Here is a 22,613-nt window from a genome sequence, read left to right as displayed (position 1 = left end):
GCCAGTTCGATCAACCTGCTTCTCTGAGGTCTACCATACACCCCTTCTTAAAGGTCCAACAACTCTTCGTACTGCAGCCAGTCTCAGAGGTCTCCAGTCACATTACCGTCTATCGGAGTCGACAGATTCGGTTGAATAGTCCTACGGCACGAGCAATCGTACTTTTAAAGTGTTCCAGGTCTCCTTACACTTTTCTCATTGGCGTCGAAATTTAAATCATGTGCATATCTTTTACCAGATTACATTCATGCCGAGTTTCGTGATTGTGGCTTAATTTATTCTAGGTGCATACTCTTTTCTTTGTGAATCAATGTTTGTTATAATTTCTATATATTCATACTCTTTTCTTTATGACAGAGTGTAAATTGAAAGATACAAACATGAAAAAAACTTAAACATTGACTTTAAAAGATATTGCACGAGATAAACATAACAACATTTGAGAAATCCTAAAAGGGAGCGCTTGTCTGAATAAAAATTGTACTCTCTTCGTCTGATGCATCTGGCAGTCAAGTATTGCTTTCCTTTTTTGTTGACTGAACTTTTGGTTTATTTTTTGTTGTCGGGCGTTTTTTTTAAAATTTTCATTTTTGTGTCCCATTTTACATCGGATTGTGTCGTGCGTGTGATGCAATACGTATCTTGAATAATGTAGTGCGTTGTGCATAGTAAGTACTTCCACTGTTAGAACAACTATGAAATGAAAAGTTACAGAAATGCCGGGAATTCCCCTGTGGTGTATTAGAGGGTTTTTTTTTTTTTTAAATCGAAATCCTTTAAATCGTTAAGCAAATAAATGAAATATTGCATAACATGACAGAAAGTAGTTCAGGATCCTTTCGCAGTAACTTAAAAAACTGTTGCATCTTACAATTTGTGGAAAGTTTCATTGTTATTTATAGTTATTTAATGGTTTTATATGATAGTTTTTCACTTTTGTTGCTTTATTTAATTTTGTAAATGAATAGAACTTTTTATTACATAGTCAAATTATTTTATAACTTTCCATCATTTTGTGATTTATCCAGAAGCTATGTAGAGGACTTGATATTAAATCATTTTATATGCATGCATTTCTGTGTATATTATTTCACTATTTTTAGTAAATATTATTATTATTATGAATTGGTCTATATTTTAATAACATAATTTATAAGTGGTAAATATCATGTTAAAAACTCTTAAATGCTCACATAATATTTCAAACTTTAAGCCTAAAATGTTTGCAAAAACCACGTTTTTAATTCAAAAACAGGTTAATCTTCGGATTATGGTAACTTGGCGATTTTTTGGCGACCAACCCTGCTACTACAGCAACCTGCTAGTTTTTTTTTTTTTTAACTTAACATTTTTTTTCCAACAATCTGATAGCCGAATTACGCTTATGCTAGAACTTTTATAGAACAAAACTGCTTAATCATGACGAAGATTAGGTTCGAAATTGAGAGAAAGTGCAGAATCGCCCACTGCTTGCCACATTTTTAAGAATTGCACATACATGGTATCCATGTACACGTTGACCTATTTTCACTTAAAAAACATCCCAGAATTGCACAAAAATGGCATTGCGCACACTCTTGACTTTATCCATATACACTGCTAAAGTCCTAGCTAGTAACCTTTATCGCCTTACCAAAATGTCGCCAAACTACCTGTTACCATATTCCAAAGATTAGCCCCAAAATCACCAAAAATTTTGCACCAAAAATCTGAAACAAAAACAAAAAATTTAGCAAAAATGTGAAGTTTCTAACCATAAATATTTGACAAGAATCCTCGTACACAGCAATGTGTTTTAAGTTGAAAAAAAAAATTGGAGAATTGCAGTGTAGGAGGGGAAAGTGTAGAATCGCCCACTGCTTGGCGCATTTTTAAGAATTGCACATACTCGGTATTCATGTACACATCGACCTATTTTCACTTAAAAAAAAATCTGAGAATTGCACAAAAATAGCATTGTGCACTCCCTTGACAAGGAATTATGCACACTTCTGTAAAGTACACTAACATAACAACAATAAATTTCAAACAATTACCATGTACACAACGTTCTGTTTTAACTTAGAAAAACATCAGCGAATTGCACAATATAGGCATTGTGCACAAATCAACAAAATAAACTAAAATAATTGCAAACAATTCAAACACGACAATAATGACAAAAATTCATAGCAAAAAATAATGAACGTAACATTCTATGTAAGAAAAACGATAAAATAACATGCACTTACCATTGTGAATGCATCTTCAAACAGCAGAAATATCAGTTTCAGACATCAGCAAAACAACAATTCAAAACAAGAAATGCAAACACTTTCATCAAATACTCTACAAACACATTTTCAATTTATCCCACTCAACAGTTCTTACAATTTCGTGACTACGTCAGACAAGTGAGCATAAGAAACAACAATAGATTTTAAACACAAATAGTGATCATAATTTCCTTAGAAGGTCATGATTGCAAACATTCTGAGTATCAGATTAATTACTTATAATTAAACATTTTTAAAAGTTTCACATCAGTTTATTTAGAAACTAGAATAAAATTATTTGTAAAGGAAAAATTAAGATTTTGCTAGTGGAAAAACAACAACGTAAATCTCATTAAAACTATTAGTTTTAATCATAATTTCTATATTTTCATTGTAGTATCTTTATTTTTCTGGATGCTACTTTGGTAGACGGTTGCACGGATTTTGGCGAGTTTTTGGCAATTTTTCTTTTGGCGAGTAATACGACTTATGGTAAACCCATTGCTGGATAAGTTATTTATGGTAATCGATACTTTGTTGACATTTTATTTAAAAAATAATGCGTGTTATTATGCATAAATTCCGTGTTTTAAATATTATTTATGGCTTCTAAATATTAAAAAGCAATTTAATTTTGCATTTTTATTTGAAATAAAAATTTTATTCTTTATCATATTTTATGAAATTTTATGCTGTGGATGATGTAATCAGTGACGTCACCTTACTTTAAAAGTAATTGGTTTTAATATCTATAAATTTAATCTAATGCTTTAAACATTATTTATGGTTGTTAAATATTAAAATACAATTTAATTTTGCATTTCTTTTTTAAAATGATTTTATTATGTATGATTATTTGAATAAGTTTAATTCTAGGCGTGATGTAATCAGCTCTCTGATTGGTTATAGAATATTTGTGCATTAATGAGCTGTAATCAGCTCCCTGATAGGTTGCTGAAAATTTGTGCATTACCGCGCCATTTTAAAATTTAATTCATATCTTCGAATTCCTTCAAAAATTTCTCCTTCAAAGATGAATGTTGCTTTTGATAAGTACCAAGAATTTTTGGTTTCGGAATCAAAAAATTGTCTTTTGAGAGCTTATTTTTGCCAGCCTGACTTTCCTAATCAAAGATTTATTTATAAATTCTTACAAGGGTCAGAGGAAATTTATTTTAAAGTTTTGGAGGAAACGTCGCTAATTGTTTCTTCAATGAAGTGCGAAAATGTAGATCACAAATGAAGACCGTTAGAAGAGCCGATTCTGAGACGGCCGTATATGATATTGTGGTCATGTTGGAAGAAATAACCGCTGTAACGGTAAGAAAATTATTAGACATTCCTCCTTTTTTACCGACAGTAAACTAATTGCTGTCATTTTAGCTCTAGTGTACGAAGCGTTCTTATTTACTTATTTTAAAATATTAAGTAATATTTTAATTCTTTGAAACTTTGGTATGATGGTTTTTAATTCGATATTCAATTTACGTAATATTTTAATCCAATTAAATGTTGGCGCAATGTTTTTATAGTGGTATTTTTATTCTATGCTATATGAAAGTAATAATTTAACCTTTCTTTAGTATTTTATACTCGTAATAAATGTATTTATTCTATATAATATATATATATATATATATATATATATTATATTCTATATAACGTATTTTAAAGTATTTAAATTTAATAATATTCTAATTCTTTTAAATGTTGGATGATGTTTTTTATTTCGATATTCAATTTCAGTAATATTTTAATCTAATTAAACGTTGGCACAGTGTTTTTATAGCGGTGTTTTTATTCTCTTCTTTGCTATATGAAAGTAATAATAACCTTACTTTAGTATTTTATACTCATAGTAAATGTATTTATTTACACTTGCCTGCCATCTTAAAAAATGACATTTTTAACAAAAAAATTAATCCATTATTTCTAACGATATTTATATTTTTTTTTAAGTTTCGAATACTTTACTATGCGTAAAAACAGCGTTTTTCAAGATGGCTGACGTTTATAGAAATCGCGCCAACGTAAATCGCCAAAAATCCGTGCAACCGTCTAACAAAGTAGCACCTTTTTCTGAACAGCACTTTTTTTTTGTGGGGGGGGGGCGAAGGAATCGGTTTGTAATCTTCAAAATTCATTTCTTTTGTGCAAATATAGATGGGTAGTTATATTCTGGGTTTGATTCCAGTTTATTTGTCTGTTCTTATATAAATGTAAATATAAACTAGTATAGTGCTTTGTCATAATTAATTAATTATTTCCCAATTTAAAACTAATTATCTGTGACTAGATGTTCCATTTCATTAGTTCAGAATTTATTGTCCTACAGAAATTTTGGTACTTTCTTGTGTAAGTGGCCACAGCTTTCATGAAATTTTGGTGGCATTTAAAATTAATTTGGCAGAATCTAGAAAACATAATGGAAAATTAAAAAAAAATGAAAAGCCATAATCGTATAATATATAGTTTTTAATGTGCATAGTGCTGAAATTGCATTCTTTGATGCATGGGGAGAGTGAAATATCATATTCCGTCCTTCTACATATTATCCTCATATAAATCTTCATCTGCAAATATTTTCATCATATCAATAGAAATAATTAAAAGTACAATTTAAGTTTTGAATTGTTAATTTGAATTGTTAAATTAGGATTATAGTATATATTTAGCTGGAAATCATCGAAACAAAACTTGCATTAATCTGGCCATGAAAGTTTTCAATTTCATTCTAATATTTGGTAGACCTACGTAGTGACACAGGAGTACAAATTAAGGAAATACTGCTTGTAATTTGTAAAGCATATAATAGCTTTGCCATATTAATAACAAACTTCATCAAAAAGCTTAGTAATGAATCTGCAAACTTTGTTTCATTGACATTAGTTATAGAAAATTCCTTCTAGTACAAGGTGAAGTTGATTTCAAAATGCTGTAAAGTAAGAACTACTCTTCAAAATGACCTGGAATTTGGCATGAATATACATGAAGCAATTTAATTTTGTTTGGCAAAGGAAAAAAATAGTACTTTTAAAATGCACCAACAGATGGCGCTAAATATAGGAACTTTTCTAGTGAAATGAAAAAACATTATGTCTAGGTCATGCATGAAATTAATTAGTATACATTACTCTGCATTTCAGTTCCTCATCATGAATCAGTCACTGAAAATTTTGCTATTGTCATGAACCTTGTTTATCAAAATGATGACTGTGCTTTTAAGAAATTCCAGACACTTAAGTGTTTATGATCTGGTCAGCTTATGGAAGATGATTCTGAAGTTCAGAGAGACTGGATCATTGGATGTGAAACCTGACTGAGGGAAGAAAGCAGTTGCTTCAACATCAGTGGAAGATGAGGTTACATTATTGCAGTGGTGTGTGTTATTGCAGTGGCAATGTACAGGGCTTTGCCTGATTGTCAGACATCTGTGAAGAAAAACTCGATCAAGCTCAGAAATTCTATGATTGTCAACAAATGATTGGAAAACATATACTGTACTCTAAACATTACTCTTTATCTAATTCCTTTGGTTCCTGTGCACAATGAATGCGATATGTACAAAGATATAAATTCACTATTTTTGAGCATTTCTGTCCAAAATCACTGGTTGTGCTCATAATATTTATATTGCTTCTGTTCCAGTTTTTATGTATATTTTTCCTGTTAACCAACAATTGTACTTAAATTATTATATCTTGATAATTTATATGTAAGATATAAAACATGAAAGAAAATTCTTAATTGTAATTTAGCAATAGTTCTTTTAATTTGGCTGCATCCACTTTCTGGAATTTTAAGTACATCATATCTGAAAAGTAATCCATAGCTCTTGGCCAATCACCATTAGAAATTTAAATAAAGGCTTCAACTGTATAAATATGCTGTGCTGAAGTGCATACTCTTTTTTTCCTGTCTGCCTCTGGCTGTGCATAGTCATGTTGTTCATTTCTCTGCTGCTCTTATCCATTTTATAAAAGTGGTGAGAATGCTTATTGCACCCATTGTGATGTGTGAAATATTTATGCTTATCGAGAATGTCCAAAAATAAAATTTTTTGGGGAGGGGGTGAAGTCTGTCTCTGTTATGCCAATTTGTGAATCTATACATTAAAGCCTTTCCAAGTAATTACAAAGACAACATCTTGCCATTAATAGCTATCTTATAATCGTCAAGTCATCTGTACAAAATTATCTTATACAAATAACTGTATATGTGCTGAGATACTGAAAAATTAGTACATCATCTCACACAAGTGCATAAAATTGCAGAAAAATTAATTCAGTGATTAAACTAGAGTTTTATTGATAATGAACACTATACATTATGCAGATTCTATAATTTTGTTATATATGGAAGAAAAGGATTTTGGTATTTCACAGTGTTTCTGAATAATACTGTTGAATATGTCTGGAATGTCATGCAATACAGTGTCTCAATATTACTTGACATTACAGATTTGGTCAATAGCTTTTTTTAAATCTAGTAGCTTTGACAAGACTGCAGATTTAAAGAAGTTTTCTAATCATAATTTAGCATCTGTAAACTTGTGTGGTTATACATTATCCTATTAGAAATGGCCAAACACATCAAAATAAATGCAAGGTATGAATAAATATAACTTAACAGGAAGAATGCACTCATAGCATTCACCTATTGGAGATGTTTATAAAGCTAAACAAATCTCAGTCAGCACACTCTATATAATCCTGATGATGTGAGAGACCCAGAAATTATCATTTTCTTTACACAGCTGGTCAGACATGGCTGTTCTTTTCCAGTCGTTAAGTGCCCAGTGTCTGAATTGTCAGGCTTATGTGGGCATTCATAAAGGACATTCAAGTTTGGTGTTGGCTTCTGAAATCCATATAATCAGGGAAATATTCCACAGTCCTCTTATGCTTAAAACCCACAGCTTTGAATCCTAATATTACCTATAATAGTGCTGCAGTGATTTTATTTATTTCATGCCAGCTAATTCTGGTAATGTTTACTGATGTCTTTTTGCAGTTACACCACATAGGTGAAAGTTTTACTGAAAATCACAGTATACTCTTTATATGATTGTACGTTAAAATCCAGTCTTTGCCTGTACTTTCAAAATGCTGTGAGCCATCTCAAGAGCTCCTTCTATTTAACTGCATGAAAAATTTCTTCAGTTGTAAAAAAATTGAGATTCTGACAACAAAAATTGTTCTAAAAGTTTCCAGGTGTATCTGTAATTTTATGTATGAACTGGTGAGTGTAATCAGTGATATATTTCGGTAGCATTACTATATCTACACAAACTTTTTTATTCCAGCATTTTGGCACTTCAGTGTGTATGTGTGTAAACTGTTTGGCATATATTTTAAATTATTTATAATGACATATATATTTTTTAATTAATATCATGTTTATCTTTCAGGCACAGCATTTAATAATCCTCTGGCTGGCATTTACAAGGGAAAATATATCAGTAGCTGTAAAAATTCATTCAAAACTAAAATGTGTTCTGCCAATCGTCCTCATCAAACTGCTAAAGACTGTAGTGTTTCTTCAGAAACAGACTTTTTCTTGCATGAAAAAGATGGTGTTAAAAAAAGAACATTAGAAAAAAAAGAGAATATATTTTCTAATCATGTAACTAGCAAAATTTGTGAAGATTTATCACAAAAAGAATGTACTGTGAGAAATCCTTTTTCAAAAAGCACTGCTTTTAAAATACAGAAGAAAATTTCCTTCGAACGAAGAGATTTAACTCAGTCAGATCAGAGGAACTGTTCTGGATATCAAAGCCAAAATTACAAATCCAAGGACCAAAAGTCAAATAGCATAGAAAACGCTGCTGTTTTAGAGAATAATTTTCGTTCAAAACACAAAAGAATATTTGATAAAGGACAAATAACAGTTGTAATGCATAATAGTGATGGTCGCAATGATTTGATCACAAATTCTAAACATTGCAACCTGCAGTTAAAGAAATATACAAATTTTAAGGGTTATAAAATTCCTGCAAACAAATGCTCTAATAATTTTAATGCTGTCTGTACAAAACCATCAGATATGAAGCATTTTAACCAATTAGATGGAAAAGACTCTCATTTTGGAAAAAAACTGGATAATGAAAGAGGCAGTTTTGAAATAATTCCTGATCCACCTATAGGTCCACCTGTTGTTCCACCTTTTCCTCCTCCACCTATTCCTCAAACTATAATTCCTCCACCTGTTGCTCCACCTTTTCCTCCTCCTGCTAGGCCATTCCTGTATCCAGCTGTTTGTTTAGATGCTGTTTCAGGTATGGCTCCCACTGTTTCTCCAGCTACCTCTTCAGCTGTTGATCCAGCTGTTTCTGGAATTGTTGCTTCAGCTGTTTCAACAGTTGTTACTCTATCTGTCTCTTCAGCTGGTACTGATGCACTTTCTACAGTTCTTCCTCCAGTTGTTTGTTCAGCTGTTACATCACCTCATTCTCCTTCTGCTGTGTCCTCTATCTATCCACCTACCTGTTTAGCTGTTTCACATATTTCTACAGCTCTTAATCTATCTGCCTCAACTGTTATTCCAACTGCAACTGCAGTTTCTACTGTTGTTGTTCCACCTGTCTCTTCCGAAGCAATTTCAGCTGTTTTTCAACCTGTTCCTCAACATATCCCTCTAGTTGTTGCTACAGGCGCACTTTCAGTTGTTTCCTCTGCTAGTTCTCAAACTGTTTTTACAGTTGCAGCAGCACAACAGCTTCCTGCACCTTTTATTCTATCTGTTCCTACCTGTATCTCACCTTCTGTTTCTCCAGTTGTTGCTGAACCTGTTTCTTCAACTGCTGCAGTACAACCTGCTGTTCCATTTGTTTCTTCATCTAGCGATACACGTGTTGTTTCAGTTGTTGCTTCATCTATAGCAAGACATTTTCCTTCCTCTAGTGCTCCAAATTTTTCTTCAGCTGACCCTCCACAAATCCATTCTGATATTGTGGATATTGATCCAATAGTTGCTGCATCAGTTTCTTCACCTCTTCATCCCACTCTTTCTTCACCTAAACCTCTATCTCAAATTTTTTATGATTCTTTGTCTATTCCAACTACAGTCTCACCGGCAGTATCTTCATCTCCTTCATCTGAAATCTTGAAAAGGGAAAACTGTGATTTTTCTCTAAGAAAAGTAGGTTTTTTTTAATTTTTTTTTTTTTTTTATGTTCTTTTTAAAAACAATTTGAAACCAAATTTTTATATGCATTTAGAAAGTCTAAAAATGTATTTAGAATTATATATTAAGGGCAAAATTATCTTATCTGTAATGCATTTCTTGCAGCTCCAATGAAAGTTGAAAATATTTGGTTTTTTTTTTTTGTTTTCAAATAAGACTAAAATGTTAGAATGTTACAACATAAATAGATTTTTCTGAAGCAACTCATTAGCATGAGATTGAAATACTTGTACAACTAATTGTATGAATTAGTTGTAACAAGTTTCTTGAAATTCTTCTTTATTTGCTTAAAAATAACTTTGTATTAACTTTGTTGCTTTTTGAATTGTCATTGCTGCAAATTTATGGTTACCATGTTATTTATATACAAAATTTGTTTCTTCAGCTATGTTCTGTAAAATAGTACAGATAGGTTAAATTTCATTTTATCAAATCTCTGTATCTATGTTATCATTTACTAATCTTAATTCGTTTTAAATTTTTCTTTATAGGTAGATAGTTTGAATATGCTATCATAATTTAAATACTTAAAATATAATGCATTAGCTTGTTATGTTTCTTTCTGTATCTTATGTATATTTTTTACCATAGCTTCTAAATATACTTATCTTTTACATACTAGTATACTTAAAACATTATATTAAGTTGATCTTCAATATTGGTTAGGTTAAGTATTTAATATAGTTTGGCACATCGTATAATTTTTTAATTTAATGCAGTAGTAAAATATGTCTATTGTTAGCCCAGAAGAGCTATTAATTTCGTTGCAGCATTTTGCATTGATTCACTATAAACATTGATTCACTTTTCAAATTGTTGCCACCAAATATTATCACCCTGTGTTATATTTAAAGAAATTAAATAATGAGGAATCTATAAATGTGTGTATGTTTCTTGCATTCTAATAAAATAACGGTACCTAGAGCCATAAAATTTTACATAACGTAATCTTCCGCTGAATATGAGCATCTGGAAGCCCTAATTCGGAATTTTAAATTTCGTTTATTATTGATTTCATATTTTGTAACATGACAACGAATTTTTTATTAACAAACTAAAGGATTTCAAAGTGAGCAGTGGCAAAACTGTACAGGGGGAAAGGAAAAAAAAAATTACCTGCAGTGCGCGAGACTGTGTATCGGAAATTCTAAAGACATGCTCATTTTAAAATTATTTTGTGATATTGCTGTTGAAATGAATTTAATGGTTTAAGTACAAAGAACATGATATTTAATAAATAAAGGTAACACACAAAAGGCTAAAAAACGTCCCTTTGGGCATAATGTAAAATCTGAAAGCTTACAGATTTTTTTGTTACTTTTTTTAAAAAATTTTATTTTATATTTTGATTATGTTGTTAATGAATCAAAAGATTTAAAAGCTAATTAGTAAGTTTACTTTATTTGCTGAAAGTTGAACAGTGACACAATACAAAGCCCTAAATCTGGCTATAAAGTCTAATGTCTGCAGCAATATAACATGCGGACCTCCAAACTGCTAACGGCCCAAACTGCAGTAACGTCGTTGAACACTGGTAGTCCGGTCCGAGGTTCGAATCCTGTGAACGGGCTGGCTCCATGGGTAATGTGTATATGAGCCAGTTTCCCTTAAAAAGTCCTCCACAAAGGCATAACTCCCTGAAGGCAGATAGCCTTCGAGTGCTTTGCCGTAATCTAATAAACCAAACCAAACCGCTAACCCCCTTTTTTTTAAAAGAATTCTTTCCTGTTAATAGTTTAGGAATAGAGATTATAAATACTAAACAAAAAATCTGATGTGTACACCACATGACTTCCTTGTACGGAATATTAAATTATACGCATTTTTTCTTGCATTTCATTTAAACTTATTAGATTGAATTTAATCTACTTCGCTGACAGCGCATAAACCACAATAGAATAAATGCATTCTTAAAAATCCATTTTATTTGTTTACCATAGCGACACTTCAGTGCTAGTTTCACTTAAAAGTATTGTATTTCGTTCATATTATAACTCAGAATGCACAAAATTTATATCATTTAAAGAATTATCTAATCGTTGCCACATGTTCTATTCAAATACCATAATGAAGCTAGAACGATGTATAAAAGAAATTAAGCAAACAAAACGAAAAAGAAACAGTTTTTCACAGATGATTGAGTATTTCTCATTCAATTAATTCAGTTCTCACTTCGCAACAAGGCAAAAATACATAAAAACTCAAAATATCAGTATTAAAAATTACGAAGTAAATCTTAAACACTTATTTCCTCAAAAAAATTCCAGAAAGCATTAAGCATGATTTAATTCGCAATAATAAATGAAGACGTTATCTTTGTTGTTGCGAATCTAAGTTTCTCTAGATTGGCAATATATCCACTATTCTGCTGTTTCAAATGTAAACAAGCAATGGCCGCCATCAAAAAAATTATTAGGCTTAGTGGCACTTAAACAACTTTAAAATTGTTGATAATTCTAAAAATATTGCATACAGATTTACTAAAGGCATAAAACCCTTAACCGAAAGATAAGAACAATATAATTCAATCATTTTTGAAGCAAAAAGTGTACAATTTACAAACATATAAGAGTAAAAAAACTGAGATCACTGAGCCGGATAACAGAGTGGATATATATATTAATATATTTATATACGTTTGGTGCGGCCGATTGCAACCAAAATACGAGGTGCACATCTACATGTTATAGCAGTCCTATATACAAAATTTCAGTGTTCTGAGGCTACTCGGTTTGGAGTTATGCGAGATAGGTACGTATGTACATACGTTCGTACAGACGCCATGAAAAATTCTCTTCAGAATTCAATTTAAAGCAGTTTTGTAATTTTTTTGGACGAAAAGAGTCTTTTATTCTGTCCTTACGTACAGATATCACGCAAAAACATCGTTAAATTGAATTCGATAGCGGTGAAAATGGATATTTTCGTTGAAATATGCTGCCGGAAATTTTTCGCTATTACAATACTTCCTTTTTACTTTGTACAAGGAAGTAAAAAGATGATGTACCGTTATTGTGATTTTTTTTTTCTCTTGACTAACAGATTTTTGCCTGCAACTTTCAAACACCTGCTAACTAGGGAATCACGTCTTAGCCAATGACAATGCATTGATTTTGGTATAATCACACTTTTGGGGGGTTTAAAGTTTTTCTCTCTGACCTAAACAATAAATGAAGCCCCAAGACATATTTGTTTAGAATAGGATGTTTCCCATATTGATTTTCTTTTGTTGGCATAGCAGCAGGAAAGGTGCAAAGGAACTGAAGTTCAGTTAACACAACAAATTGTGCTCTTTCTCAACCTCTGGATGGTCATCAATGAGCTCAGCTCACTTTCCAGTTATGCATTGCATTTAACACAAACAATTACAAATTTATGATCGACAGGTATTATCATATTTGGGAAGAAAGGATTGCTTAATTTCACAGCCACTGAAGATTTAATGTTTTAATTTGATCCAGCTTATTATTTTTTTAAGCTACTATTGCTATGAATTTTCAGTTATGCCAAAAAAGCTTTTAATTCTGGAACTGCTGAATGAAGAACTAATGAATTCATTTACTCATTAATAGTGAAAAGTTAGCTCCGGAACAGATTTCTAGAGTTGGTGAAACTGGTTTTTCTTAGCAAAATATTCCCCAAAATACTTTAGCTGCAGCTGCAGAATTTGCTCTAATGATGACAAAGATTCCAAAGCAAGACTAATGATTTTGGCATGTCCAAGTCTGCAGGAACGCACAAATATATACTTTTCATAATTAGGAAAAAATGCATGACCACTAGTGTTTAAAGGAGTACTTCAGAAGGGCATATGGTTCTCTACACAGCTATTTCGAGACTTAAACTATAGAACTTTGTAACTGTGAAATTATGTCTACGTATAAAATTAAAAAGGAAGTACTAGCGCAAAAAATTTACTTATTTAAGTACTGACATTGAAAGAAATGTTTAATAAAATGATGAATATTGAACTTTTTTGTATGTTTTGATTCCCTAAAAATCAGAAGTACATCATTACTTCATAAATAACTATTTCATATTTTTGTATAATTTCTATGTGCCATCTTATTAGATTTAAACTGATGATCTAAAATCCAGAAATTTCTGAAATTGAAATCTCTGAAGTTCCAGTGATCCCAGATCGTGGGCTCTACTGTATTGTTACATCAAAGTACAGGAAGGAAAAAAAAAAAAAAAAAAAATTGAAAATCAAAATATAAATTTGAAGAATGGTTTATATGAATAATAATAATATTATAATAAATAAAAATAGTCTTTATGCTCAGTCTATATGCTTAGTGGACAATTCTCTCTTACTGGCTCAAAAAATAATAAAATGTACAGTAAAAGAATGTAAATTTGTTCAGCTGCAACATATTGTATGATGAATTTTGTTTATCATATCTAGTTTTATCTTGTTACATTATTTTCTTCCTTCACATTCGTACGCAGTTCGTGTGGATTTGGAGTGAATAATGACACTTGATGAAGTAGTAACTTTTTACAGTCGTCGATGATCTATTATAAACACGCTGAAACTCAGCAACACAGCCTTCAGACTGTCAGGCTATAACGGTCCAAACAGCTTCACTGCAAAGCACCAGAGTACAGTTCCTGACTCTGCTCGGTCGTTCTCGGAACTCCACATACTCTCGAGACTCTCCACTGTCAACTCGATTGTCTCCGCACGGGCTAACTAGATGAGGCACACACTATCTTGCTTTGTAGATGAAGCACATTAACTCTGCACTCCATGTACCAGCAGGGTTTATATAGCTTTTGCCTTGTGTTCGAGAACATTCTGGACTAAACCTGTAAGAATTTGTTCCAGAAGGTTCTCCATCCGTCCATGGCATGTCGCCAAATCTGGCAACCCTGCATTCCTTGCTATTTTATGGCAACCCTAAAACTGCTTTGTGTGGAAGCCATCTTACCATGCCTGTACATTTCGTAACAATATTATATGTTTGTAAAAAGTGGCAACAAACTTTATTTCCTAGCTACAGACTATTAATTCTGGTAATGTACTTTCAATTATAAAGCTGCTGTAATTAGGATAAGTAATTTAATGAGAAAAGTTTCAGCACTTGGGTGGGTGGAGGAATAGAATTATTTTCAACATTCTAAATTCAGCTATTTGTATGGTCCCTAGAAATCAAAATACCCAGTTAAAAAATTATTCATTATGCTTTAACCCTCTGAACGGCCAGGGTTTTCGCTAAGAAAGCACAGATTTCCCCAAACTGCTAAGAAAACAAATTATTTTTTGGATTTTAATGTAAAAACTCTTCTGGTGTTTCATATCTCAATATGTGTACTTTTGATATATTGCCTTAATTTCTTTGACATATTTTAATATGCACATATATGTACGTTCTTACAGATATCACAAAAAATATTCTAGGCCATATATATATATATGGCCTTGCCGCTTAGAGGGTTAATAAATTAAATGTCATCTTGTTTCTCAATCTAGCTTCCTATCTTTAGGTGCGAAATTTGCAGCGATATATTTAATTATAAGTTTGAAGGATCATCTACCGATAAAATTATTCTGGATCTGCATTTTTTAACAATGAATATAACCTCCCAAAGATTTGCCTTACATCATTAAGATTATAGATATATCATGCAAGTATCACTATTTTGTTCTAGCGTTTGAATGACTTTTTTAGATATATCATGCAAGCATCACTATTTTGTTCTAGCGTTTGAATGACTTTTTTTTTGTTTTTTTGAGAAAGAGGATTAAGTACGGATAGAAATTATGCCATAGTACAGTAATGAAGAGTTGTGTGATATGTGATGAGTTATGCTAATTGTTATCATAATACTAAATTGCAGTGGAGTTTTGATCTGCTTCCCAAACCTTTGTAATCAATCCTGATATAATACTTATTGGAGGCTTAAACAAATTCAAAAAGCTCTAACTTTATGTTACTAAAGTGGACTGGGAATGCACAAGTGATGTGTAGTCGTATTCTTGTTTATTTTGAAATTGATCATCATGCTGTCATATGAACAATAAGTTCGAGACTTAGGCTTGTATTCTGTAGCATTTTGGGAAATATTTTTACAAAACGACTACCATCAGAGCCACATTCATCGACTGCAGGAATAATATTATCAACATCTTCAAGATTTCTCCATTTACACAACCCAGTAGTCAGGAAGATGTTCAATTCCTCTCATGTGAACAGTATGCTGTCACATGAACAATAAGCTCAGGCTTATAATCTATAGCATTATGAAAAACATTTCTACAAAATAACTGGCATCCGTACCATATTCATTAATTACAGGGATTATATTATCTACATCTTCAAGATATCTGCATTTACACAATCCAGTAGTCAGGAAGATTTTCAATTCCTTTTTTTCCTGAGAAATATGTTTTAGAATTTACTCAAGAGAGTTTCATTACTTGTCTAAATGAGCAAAATTAGAGTGATAAAAATTTATTTTATTGTAAGGTGTGCCATTGTTGGCAGTTCTTTCATGAAAATGTGGTGTGATATTTTTTGTGATAACTTTGCTGATTCGTCTTATACTAATACAATCGTGTGCTGACTCACAACCAATTCCTCCACCTTATTTCCAGCAGTCTTATTTCAGAGTTTATGAGTGACATATATAGTTGGAACCAAATCTCACTGATGTTCAGGAGTAGGAAGATATTCAGGAGAATAAAAAATTTCCAGACTGATGGATTGGTTCAAGAATGCCAATGGAGTGATTGTCGAGATCTCCTGATCTGCCTCTTGGATTTGTATCTGTGCATCTGCCCATGTAACAATGATCGCAATACAACTTTAAAAAAATCCTAGGACATCTTTGTGGAAGAGTTTGTAAAACTTGTAGTAGTAACTTCATTTTGAATTATCTTCATTTTGAATGAGTGAGTATCTAGAAGTGTTTAGCAATGAATATAGCTATACATTTCTTTTAATGATGGGCATTTTGAGTGGGCATTGTAATCAGAATATTAAATAAAATTTCATTTAAATATAATTGTGCTTTAAATGTAATTAACTTTACTTTATTTATATATTGCATGAAAGATTGCAGTTTATATTAATGTAAGATTTTAGATTCATTACCTGGGAACAAAACAATAAGTGTTGGTTTTTGTGCTTGTGATTGTTGTATTACTAAGAAATAAAAAAAATATCAGCTTAGTAAACCTATCAAAACACAAATAACAGTTTAAACTATGTATTTCAAAAAATGTTTTTGCATATAAACAACTATTTATATATGTTAGCATGAAAATTCGAATCCAGCAGTTTAGACTTGCAATATCTCAACAAGCATTTTTGTATATAAAAACCATTGAAAATTGGAAACTTACTGTCATCTAAAAAAGGAAATGTAAATATGTTTAATGAAAAATTTTCTGCTATTGCGTAGAAAATTTTTGCATATAAATTAAAAAAATAATCGTGAAATGAAAATATTTCACTGATAGAATTCAATGGTAATGCAGTTTGTCACTGTGTTGCAGGACAATAAATATATACAGCAGTAAAATGTTTGCCTCATCTCTTCTCATAGCTTTGATGTGTATATATATTCTTGGAGTGAAAAATTGATATATTTTTCAAAAAGTAATAAAAAGTATTGTGACTGAAAGTAATAGTATGTAAAATAGTGTGAAATGGTGCAAAACGTAAAATATTTTAAGATTCTTAGAGTTTGCTTGCACTCAGAAATGTGTTTACCATAAACTTAAATTAATCTGTTGGTCTTGGGTTATTATTATTTGACACTATTATTAGTAGGGTTGCTGTACTCACATATTTATTGGCATCTAAAATACTGAGATTGCATCAAACTGGGAAAGAAACGGGAGAAGTGGTGACATACATAATAAGAGTAATAATAAATAAATAACTAAATTTCTGAGTTTTTAATATATTATTTGCTGTTAATTGTGGTGATTATTATATAATTTTATTTAAAAAACAAAACATTAGTAGTAGTAGTATTTTTCTTAGCAGATGTGAAAGACCTGAATAGGATAAATCCATCATGAATATCAATGATCACCATATAGTTAGTCGTATTTTTCAAGACAACCCCTTTCATAGAAGGCCAAGGTGATGTGGAACTATGTGTTGTTTTTAGAAAAGACTTTAAGTTCATTCTGTGTAAGCATAAAGTCACTGTTTATGGTGAAGGAACTGCTAAAGTGTGAACAGAAAAAATATTAAAATTTACGAAACACATGGATTTATAAATTTTCTGTGTGCGAGCTTCCTTTGAAGCACTCAATATCCAAATGAAAGCTGAAATCCTGCCATTTGTGTTGCTTCAGGTCCATGTGCAGTTTCACTGACTATTTGAATAGCACATCCTGAGATTTGACTCTAGCAGATCGTAAGGTTAGAATAGTATACAGACAGCATCCTTTGGACATAGCTTTATATGGGGAAGGGGGCTACTGTCACATTAGTGTAAATTTGTTGATATTGGTGGCCTTTTCTAAAATGGTGTCCACTGGCTTTTGTGTGACTGATTATTCCAGAAATTAGACAGATGTTTGTTTAGATAATTTCCAGCAAAAAAACTTCATACCAATAACCTTTATTATTCTGTGCCATAAATAATTATTATACCCATTCTGTTGAATGGTTTTATTGTGTTTGGATGATCTGATAGAATTGCCAAGAATAGTGTTAACCAGATGGTGACTTAAATCTGTAACATAGTAATGTTATTTAATTTATTTTTTGTCACTTGAGTCATTGAAGTAGCAATTTTTGTAGAATCTTATAAGAATACTTTATGAGAGACAAGCTATGTAAAATATACTGACCACACACTGGAAAGCTAATTTCTGAATGAAATAATTGATTTCAAAGTTTAAAAGATTTCACTCTTATGTAGGAATTTTTAGTAACCAATTTAAGTATAGTATAGATTTTTAACAGAAGAGCTGCAGTTAATCATGCATTTATTTGAGTAAGATGAAGTACTCATTGCAACCAAGAAAAAATGGATCTAATTTTTGAAATTAGTACCTCAAGTACAGTATTTTTTTGGGGGGTGGGGTGAGAAAGTGTGCTCTTAAACAATGTTTGGTATTTGTTAATAATGTAATTTCAAAATAGATAATTACAAGTTTTATTAATTTCTATATTAGCAGTATAATTTGTGAGACCTTTTTTTATTATGAGCTTTATTACACCGATATCTACCCAGGATTACAGATGAGAAAGAGAAGTGGATCTTTAAATATTTAGTAAGACATACTGACAGATTCCATTGTTTGCATTAAAAGTCATACAATTATTTAAAATATGGTTCTTTTACATATTATAAATAAAGATGTAGTCAGTCAATATCATCTGAATAAAAGTATATTTAATTTTAAAAAGCAGTTATAAAAATATCTTCATCTGGGTTTCTTTTCTGAATGGTGACTGACTGTATAGCTCTTGATCAATTTTAATTACCATTATACATAGAATTTAATTATCAGTGATAAGGTGTACAAATACAAGGGCTAAAAGATAGCTCAGCCTTCCCATTGTCTGAAATGTGATCTGCACCACTAAGAGACCTAGCCCAAAAAGGAAAAAAGAGCCTCATATTGTGATACCTTCTCCTAACACATTCATTGTTGGCAATTATGTTAGTGACTATTATTGCCCCAATATTTGTCAAATCTATATTATCTCTGAGAATGCAGGTCGGTGAAATGGGATTTTATCACTCTGCAGAATATAATTTTACTGCTACACAGTTAGTTATTCATGATATTTACAATGCTTATTTTGGTTCATTGCATTTGTGTCCCTGAACACATTCTTGTATGTAGATAGCTGGCCATTAAAACTTATAAATTAAAATTTTTATTTAACTATATCGATCGGTGTCCTGATTTTATATTTTGAGAAATTTTGGAATTCCTTAGTGAGTTCAGCTACCAAATGTAATCAAAAAATATCTGCATGTGATTTGAATTAATTTTTCACTTAGCATTTGCACTGTTGTTATTGATATTCACTTGGCAGTATCATAGTTTATGACTAAAGCCGCTATACCATGACAGAAATTTCTTTTATTGATTTATTGAAAAGGAGGCATTATTATATTATTAAAATTCATTGAGCTACGTTTAGGAACATGATTTTTTGGCAAAGGTTTTCATTATTTTAATAAACTTCTTGCCACTTTAGTTAAATACGTGTATTTCTTATTACCATCATTAATTAATGTGAAGATGGCTTGCTTTCACTGTAAGCTGTTATTAATTAGAATTTAATAGATATGTATAAATGCAATAAATTTAAAATTTAGATTAAAGCATGTAGTTTTATCAGAAATTAATATATTCTTGTGCTGTAACTTAATAGTGATCTTTAGGTAGATATTTCTGGTGAAAATTAAATTTCAGAAATTATTGTTTTTATTTTTATAATTTTTATATGTAAAATCTTTATATACTTGATCTATTCATGAGAAATTGTTTGCTTGCTATTTATAACAAAAAGATTTTTGGTATTAACAGTTCTGTTTTAATTGTATAAGATTTAAAAGTTTAAATATGTTTTTGTTAGGCAATTATATCTTATTATAGTTTAATTACTAAAATGTCAAGATTTTCTTTTCTTTTGTTACAATTCTAATTAATATTCTCATAAAGGAGCAAAAGAACTTGAAAGCTGTATCAGAAAATGAGGAGAATTCTGACATTTCGTCTGGCTATGATCATATAAAAGACATAACACATTATTTGAAATTTATTGAAAAAAATAAGTTGATTTCTAATGACACAGCTGAAATGGTCCTAAAAGATCTGAATAAAGCTATCAAAGGGAAATTTCCAGGTGTGTATCTTTTTCATATCTCTGAAATAAAACTTATAATTCCCTATTGTGATAGTACACGATTAATCATTTTGTTTCATTGACTTTTTCAGTATGTGTCTTATTGCATGTATAATGTAGTTATTTTCTTTTAACATATGAATATAACCTATTATGCAACAACATTAATTTTTTCATAGCATAATTTCAAAGCTACAGTTCTTTAGAATTCAGACAAAAGTTCCGTGAAATTATAAATAAAACCTTGATTTTACATATATAATTTATAAATATTACAATTTATAAATTGTAATTAATAAATATTTATTACCTGAAATTACAAAGAATTTTTTCCCCTAGAAAATACATTTAAGAGGCAAAACAAGCAGTTAGTCAATAATTTTATTAACATGCGAGCAATTAAGAAGTCAAAATGCTAAAGAAATTTACATGTGTGTTTTTTTATAAATAATTATTCATAATGATATGTAATAATATTTTTTAAATGCATTAAATATATATTCCTCATACAGTAGTTTCAGTTTGTATGCAAAGCTAAGTAAATGTGAGATTTTGGAATGTGATGTTATATGGTTATGTATTATGGCAGTGAAATTAGGATAGAGAAGATAATATCTTGAAACTTTTTCATAACTCTTCTTATTTGGCATTCATGAGCATTAGGATAGAGAAGATTATATCTTGAAACTCTTTCATAATGCATCAGTGAAATTAGGGTAGAGATTATATCTTTAAACCTTTTCATAACGCTTCTTATTTGGCATTCATGAGCAGCTATGTAATTCTGTACAATTTTCACAATAGTTATCATTTTCGTTACCAGTATATGGTATAACCACTGAAGAAAAAAAGCCATGGCGGAGGAAACGAAGATTTTGATTGACTTCTTAGCCAAGATAAGGGCTGAGATAAGAGCCAGATATCAAGAAATGAAGGCTGAGTTGAAAGCCTGCCTCGAAGAGATCAAAGCCATACTGAAGGAGATGAAAGCCATACAGGAGGAGAAGAACACCAGACGAGAAGAAATAAATGTCAGCCAAGAAAAGGTGCGCAAGCAACTCCTACAGTTGAAAATGGAGTTTTGGCAGTTGAAGAGATAAGGGATGAAGAAATGAATTAAGTAGCTAATGAACTGTCTTAGAAAGATCAGAAATGAAGGATGAAATATCTAACGAGGTTAAAAACAGAGATTGAAAAGCTGAAGAAATGAAAGACAGGAAAGAAGTTTTTGATTCTCATGTGTTTGAAGGAAAGATAGAAAGTGACCGTAGAGAGTGATAATGAAGTTACAAAGTCGCAGTTAGCAAGTATTGAACCATCTGAAAATTCATGTGACGCTGAGGTGGAAAAAGCTGATGTACAGCTTACGCAGAGTGCTCTAGTATTGTAAGAAAATTCACCCACTTCGCAAACTATATGTGCGTCTCATACTGTAGGTTGTGCAGACAAGGACTTGATTCTTAATCAGGATACTTCTGCTCGTAAAGAACTGGATTCTGTTCATAAATCTAATGCAAACATTGAAACTGGTTTTCAAGATGTACCAACTGCTAAAATTACTGAGAAGAACTGTACACACGATGGAAATAAACTAAAAAGTGATGAACGAACTGTTTTAGACCTTCCTGTGGTTGAAAAGTCTGAAAGGACTCAATCTTCAGACTGTGATCTGAAAAACAGGAATACACCTGAGATTTGAGGTGAAAAAGTGTTTGACCTGGGTATAAATTAATAAACAGACTGAGACTAAAATTTATTCAGAACTTTAATGTGTATAATTTAAAATTGTTATGTGTTTAATTTGTGTATGTAACTTGTACATAGTGTAAATATTTGTTTTTTTATTATGTTTTGGGTGTACCGAATTTGGCTTTTGACCAAGGGTTGTACTGCCCGGTATGTGCAGTCCTTGGGAAGGGGCAGTGTTATGAAATCTCAAGGTGTGGTAAGATGGCTTCCCCACAAAGCTGTTTTAGGGTTGCTATAAAAAAGCAAGGAAGGAAGGGTTGCCACATTTGGGAAGAAATCGCCCATTCGGCGACAAAATTGGTGATATGCCATGGACGGATGGAGAACCTTCTTGAACGAATTGTTATCGGTTTAGCCCAGAATGTTCTCGAACACAAGCTGAAAGCTATATAAACCCTGCTCGTCTGCAGTCAGTTGTTGTATGTGCCTCGTCTAGCAAGCTGATAGTCAGTCATTGAGCGAGTGTCTCGAAGTCTAGCACCGAGTTGGTCGTCGAGTGCATCGAGAGAGTCTTTTAGTGTATCGCGAATTAGTGCATCGAGTTTTGTCTTAGACTCTGCTGAGTTGAGAGCTATACTCTTGTGTA

At 31.3% G+C, this 22,613-nt stretch overlaps 1 protein-coding gene across 2 annotated transcripts in view; it reads left to right on the top strand.

Annotated features, from left to right (window-relative positions):
• The first annotated feature begins 504 nt into the window (after window positions 1-504).
• The window catches only part of LOC118201137 (terminal uridylyltransferase 4-like), a 138,140-nt gene continuing 116,031 nt past the window's right edge, over window positions 505-22,613 (top strand). Inside the window, exons 1-3 of one of the 2 annotated variants that reach the window (XM_085827746.1) lie at window positions 505-668; window positions 7,666-9,398; window positions 20,095-20,278. In XM_085827746.1, coding sequence (XP_085683872.1) covers window positions 7,746-9,398; window positions 20,095-20,278 — 1,837 coding nt within the window. In that variant the 5' untranslated portion in view covers window positions 505-668; window positions 7,666-7,745. The remainder of the gene's footprint in view (window positions 669-7,665; window positions 9,399-20,094; window positions 20,279-22,613) is intronic. The other variant, XM_035373172.2, reaches the window with a different exon arrangement.

This window comes from Stegodyphus dumicola, chromosome 12 (assembly GCF_044657685.1).
Source record: "Stegodyphus dumicola isolate Sdum_Otavi_A_Nest chromosome 12, ASM4465768v1".
In the NCBI taxonomy this organism is placed as follows: domain Eukaryota; kingdom Metazoa; phylum Arthropoda; class Arachnida; order Araneae; family Eresidae; genus Stegodyphus; species Stegodyphus dumicola.
Note: the sequence above shows the minus strand (reverse complement) of the source record. Positions and strands in the feature narration are given on the sequence as shown.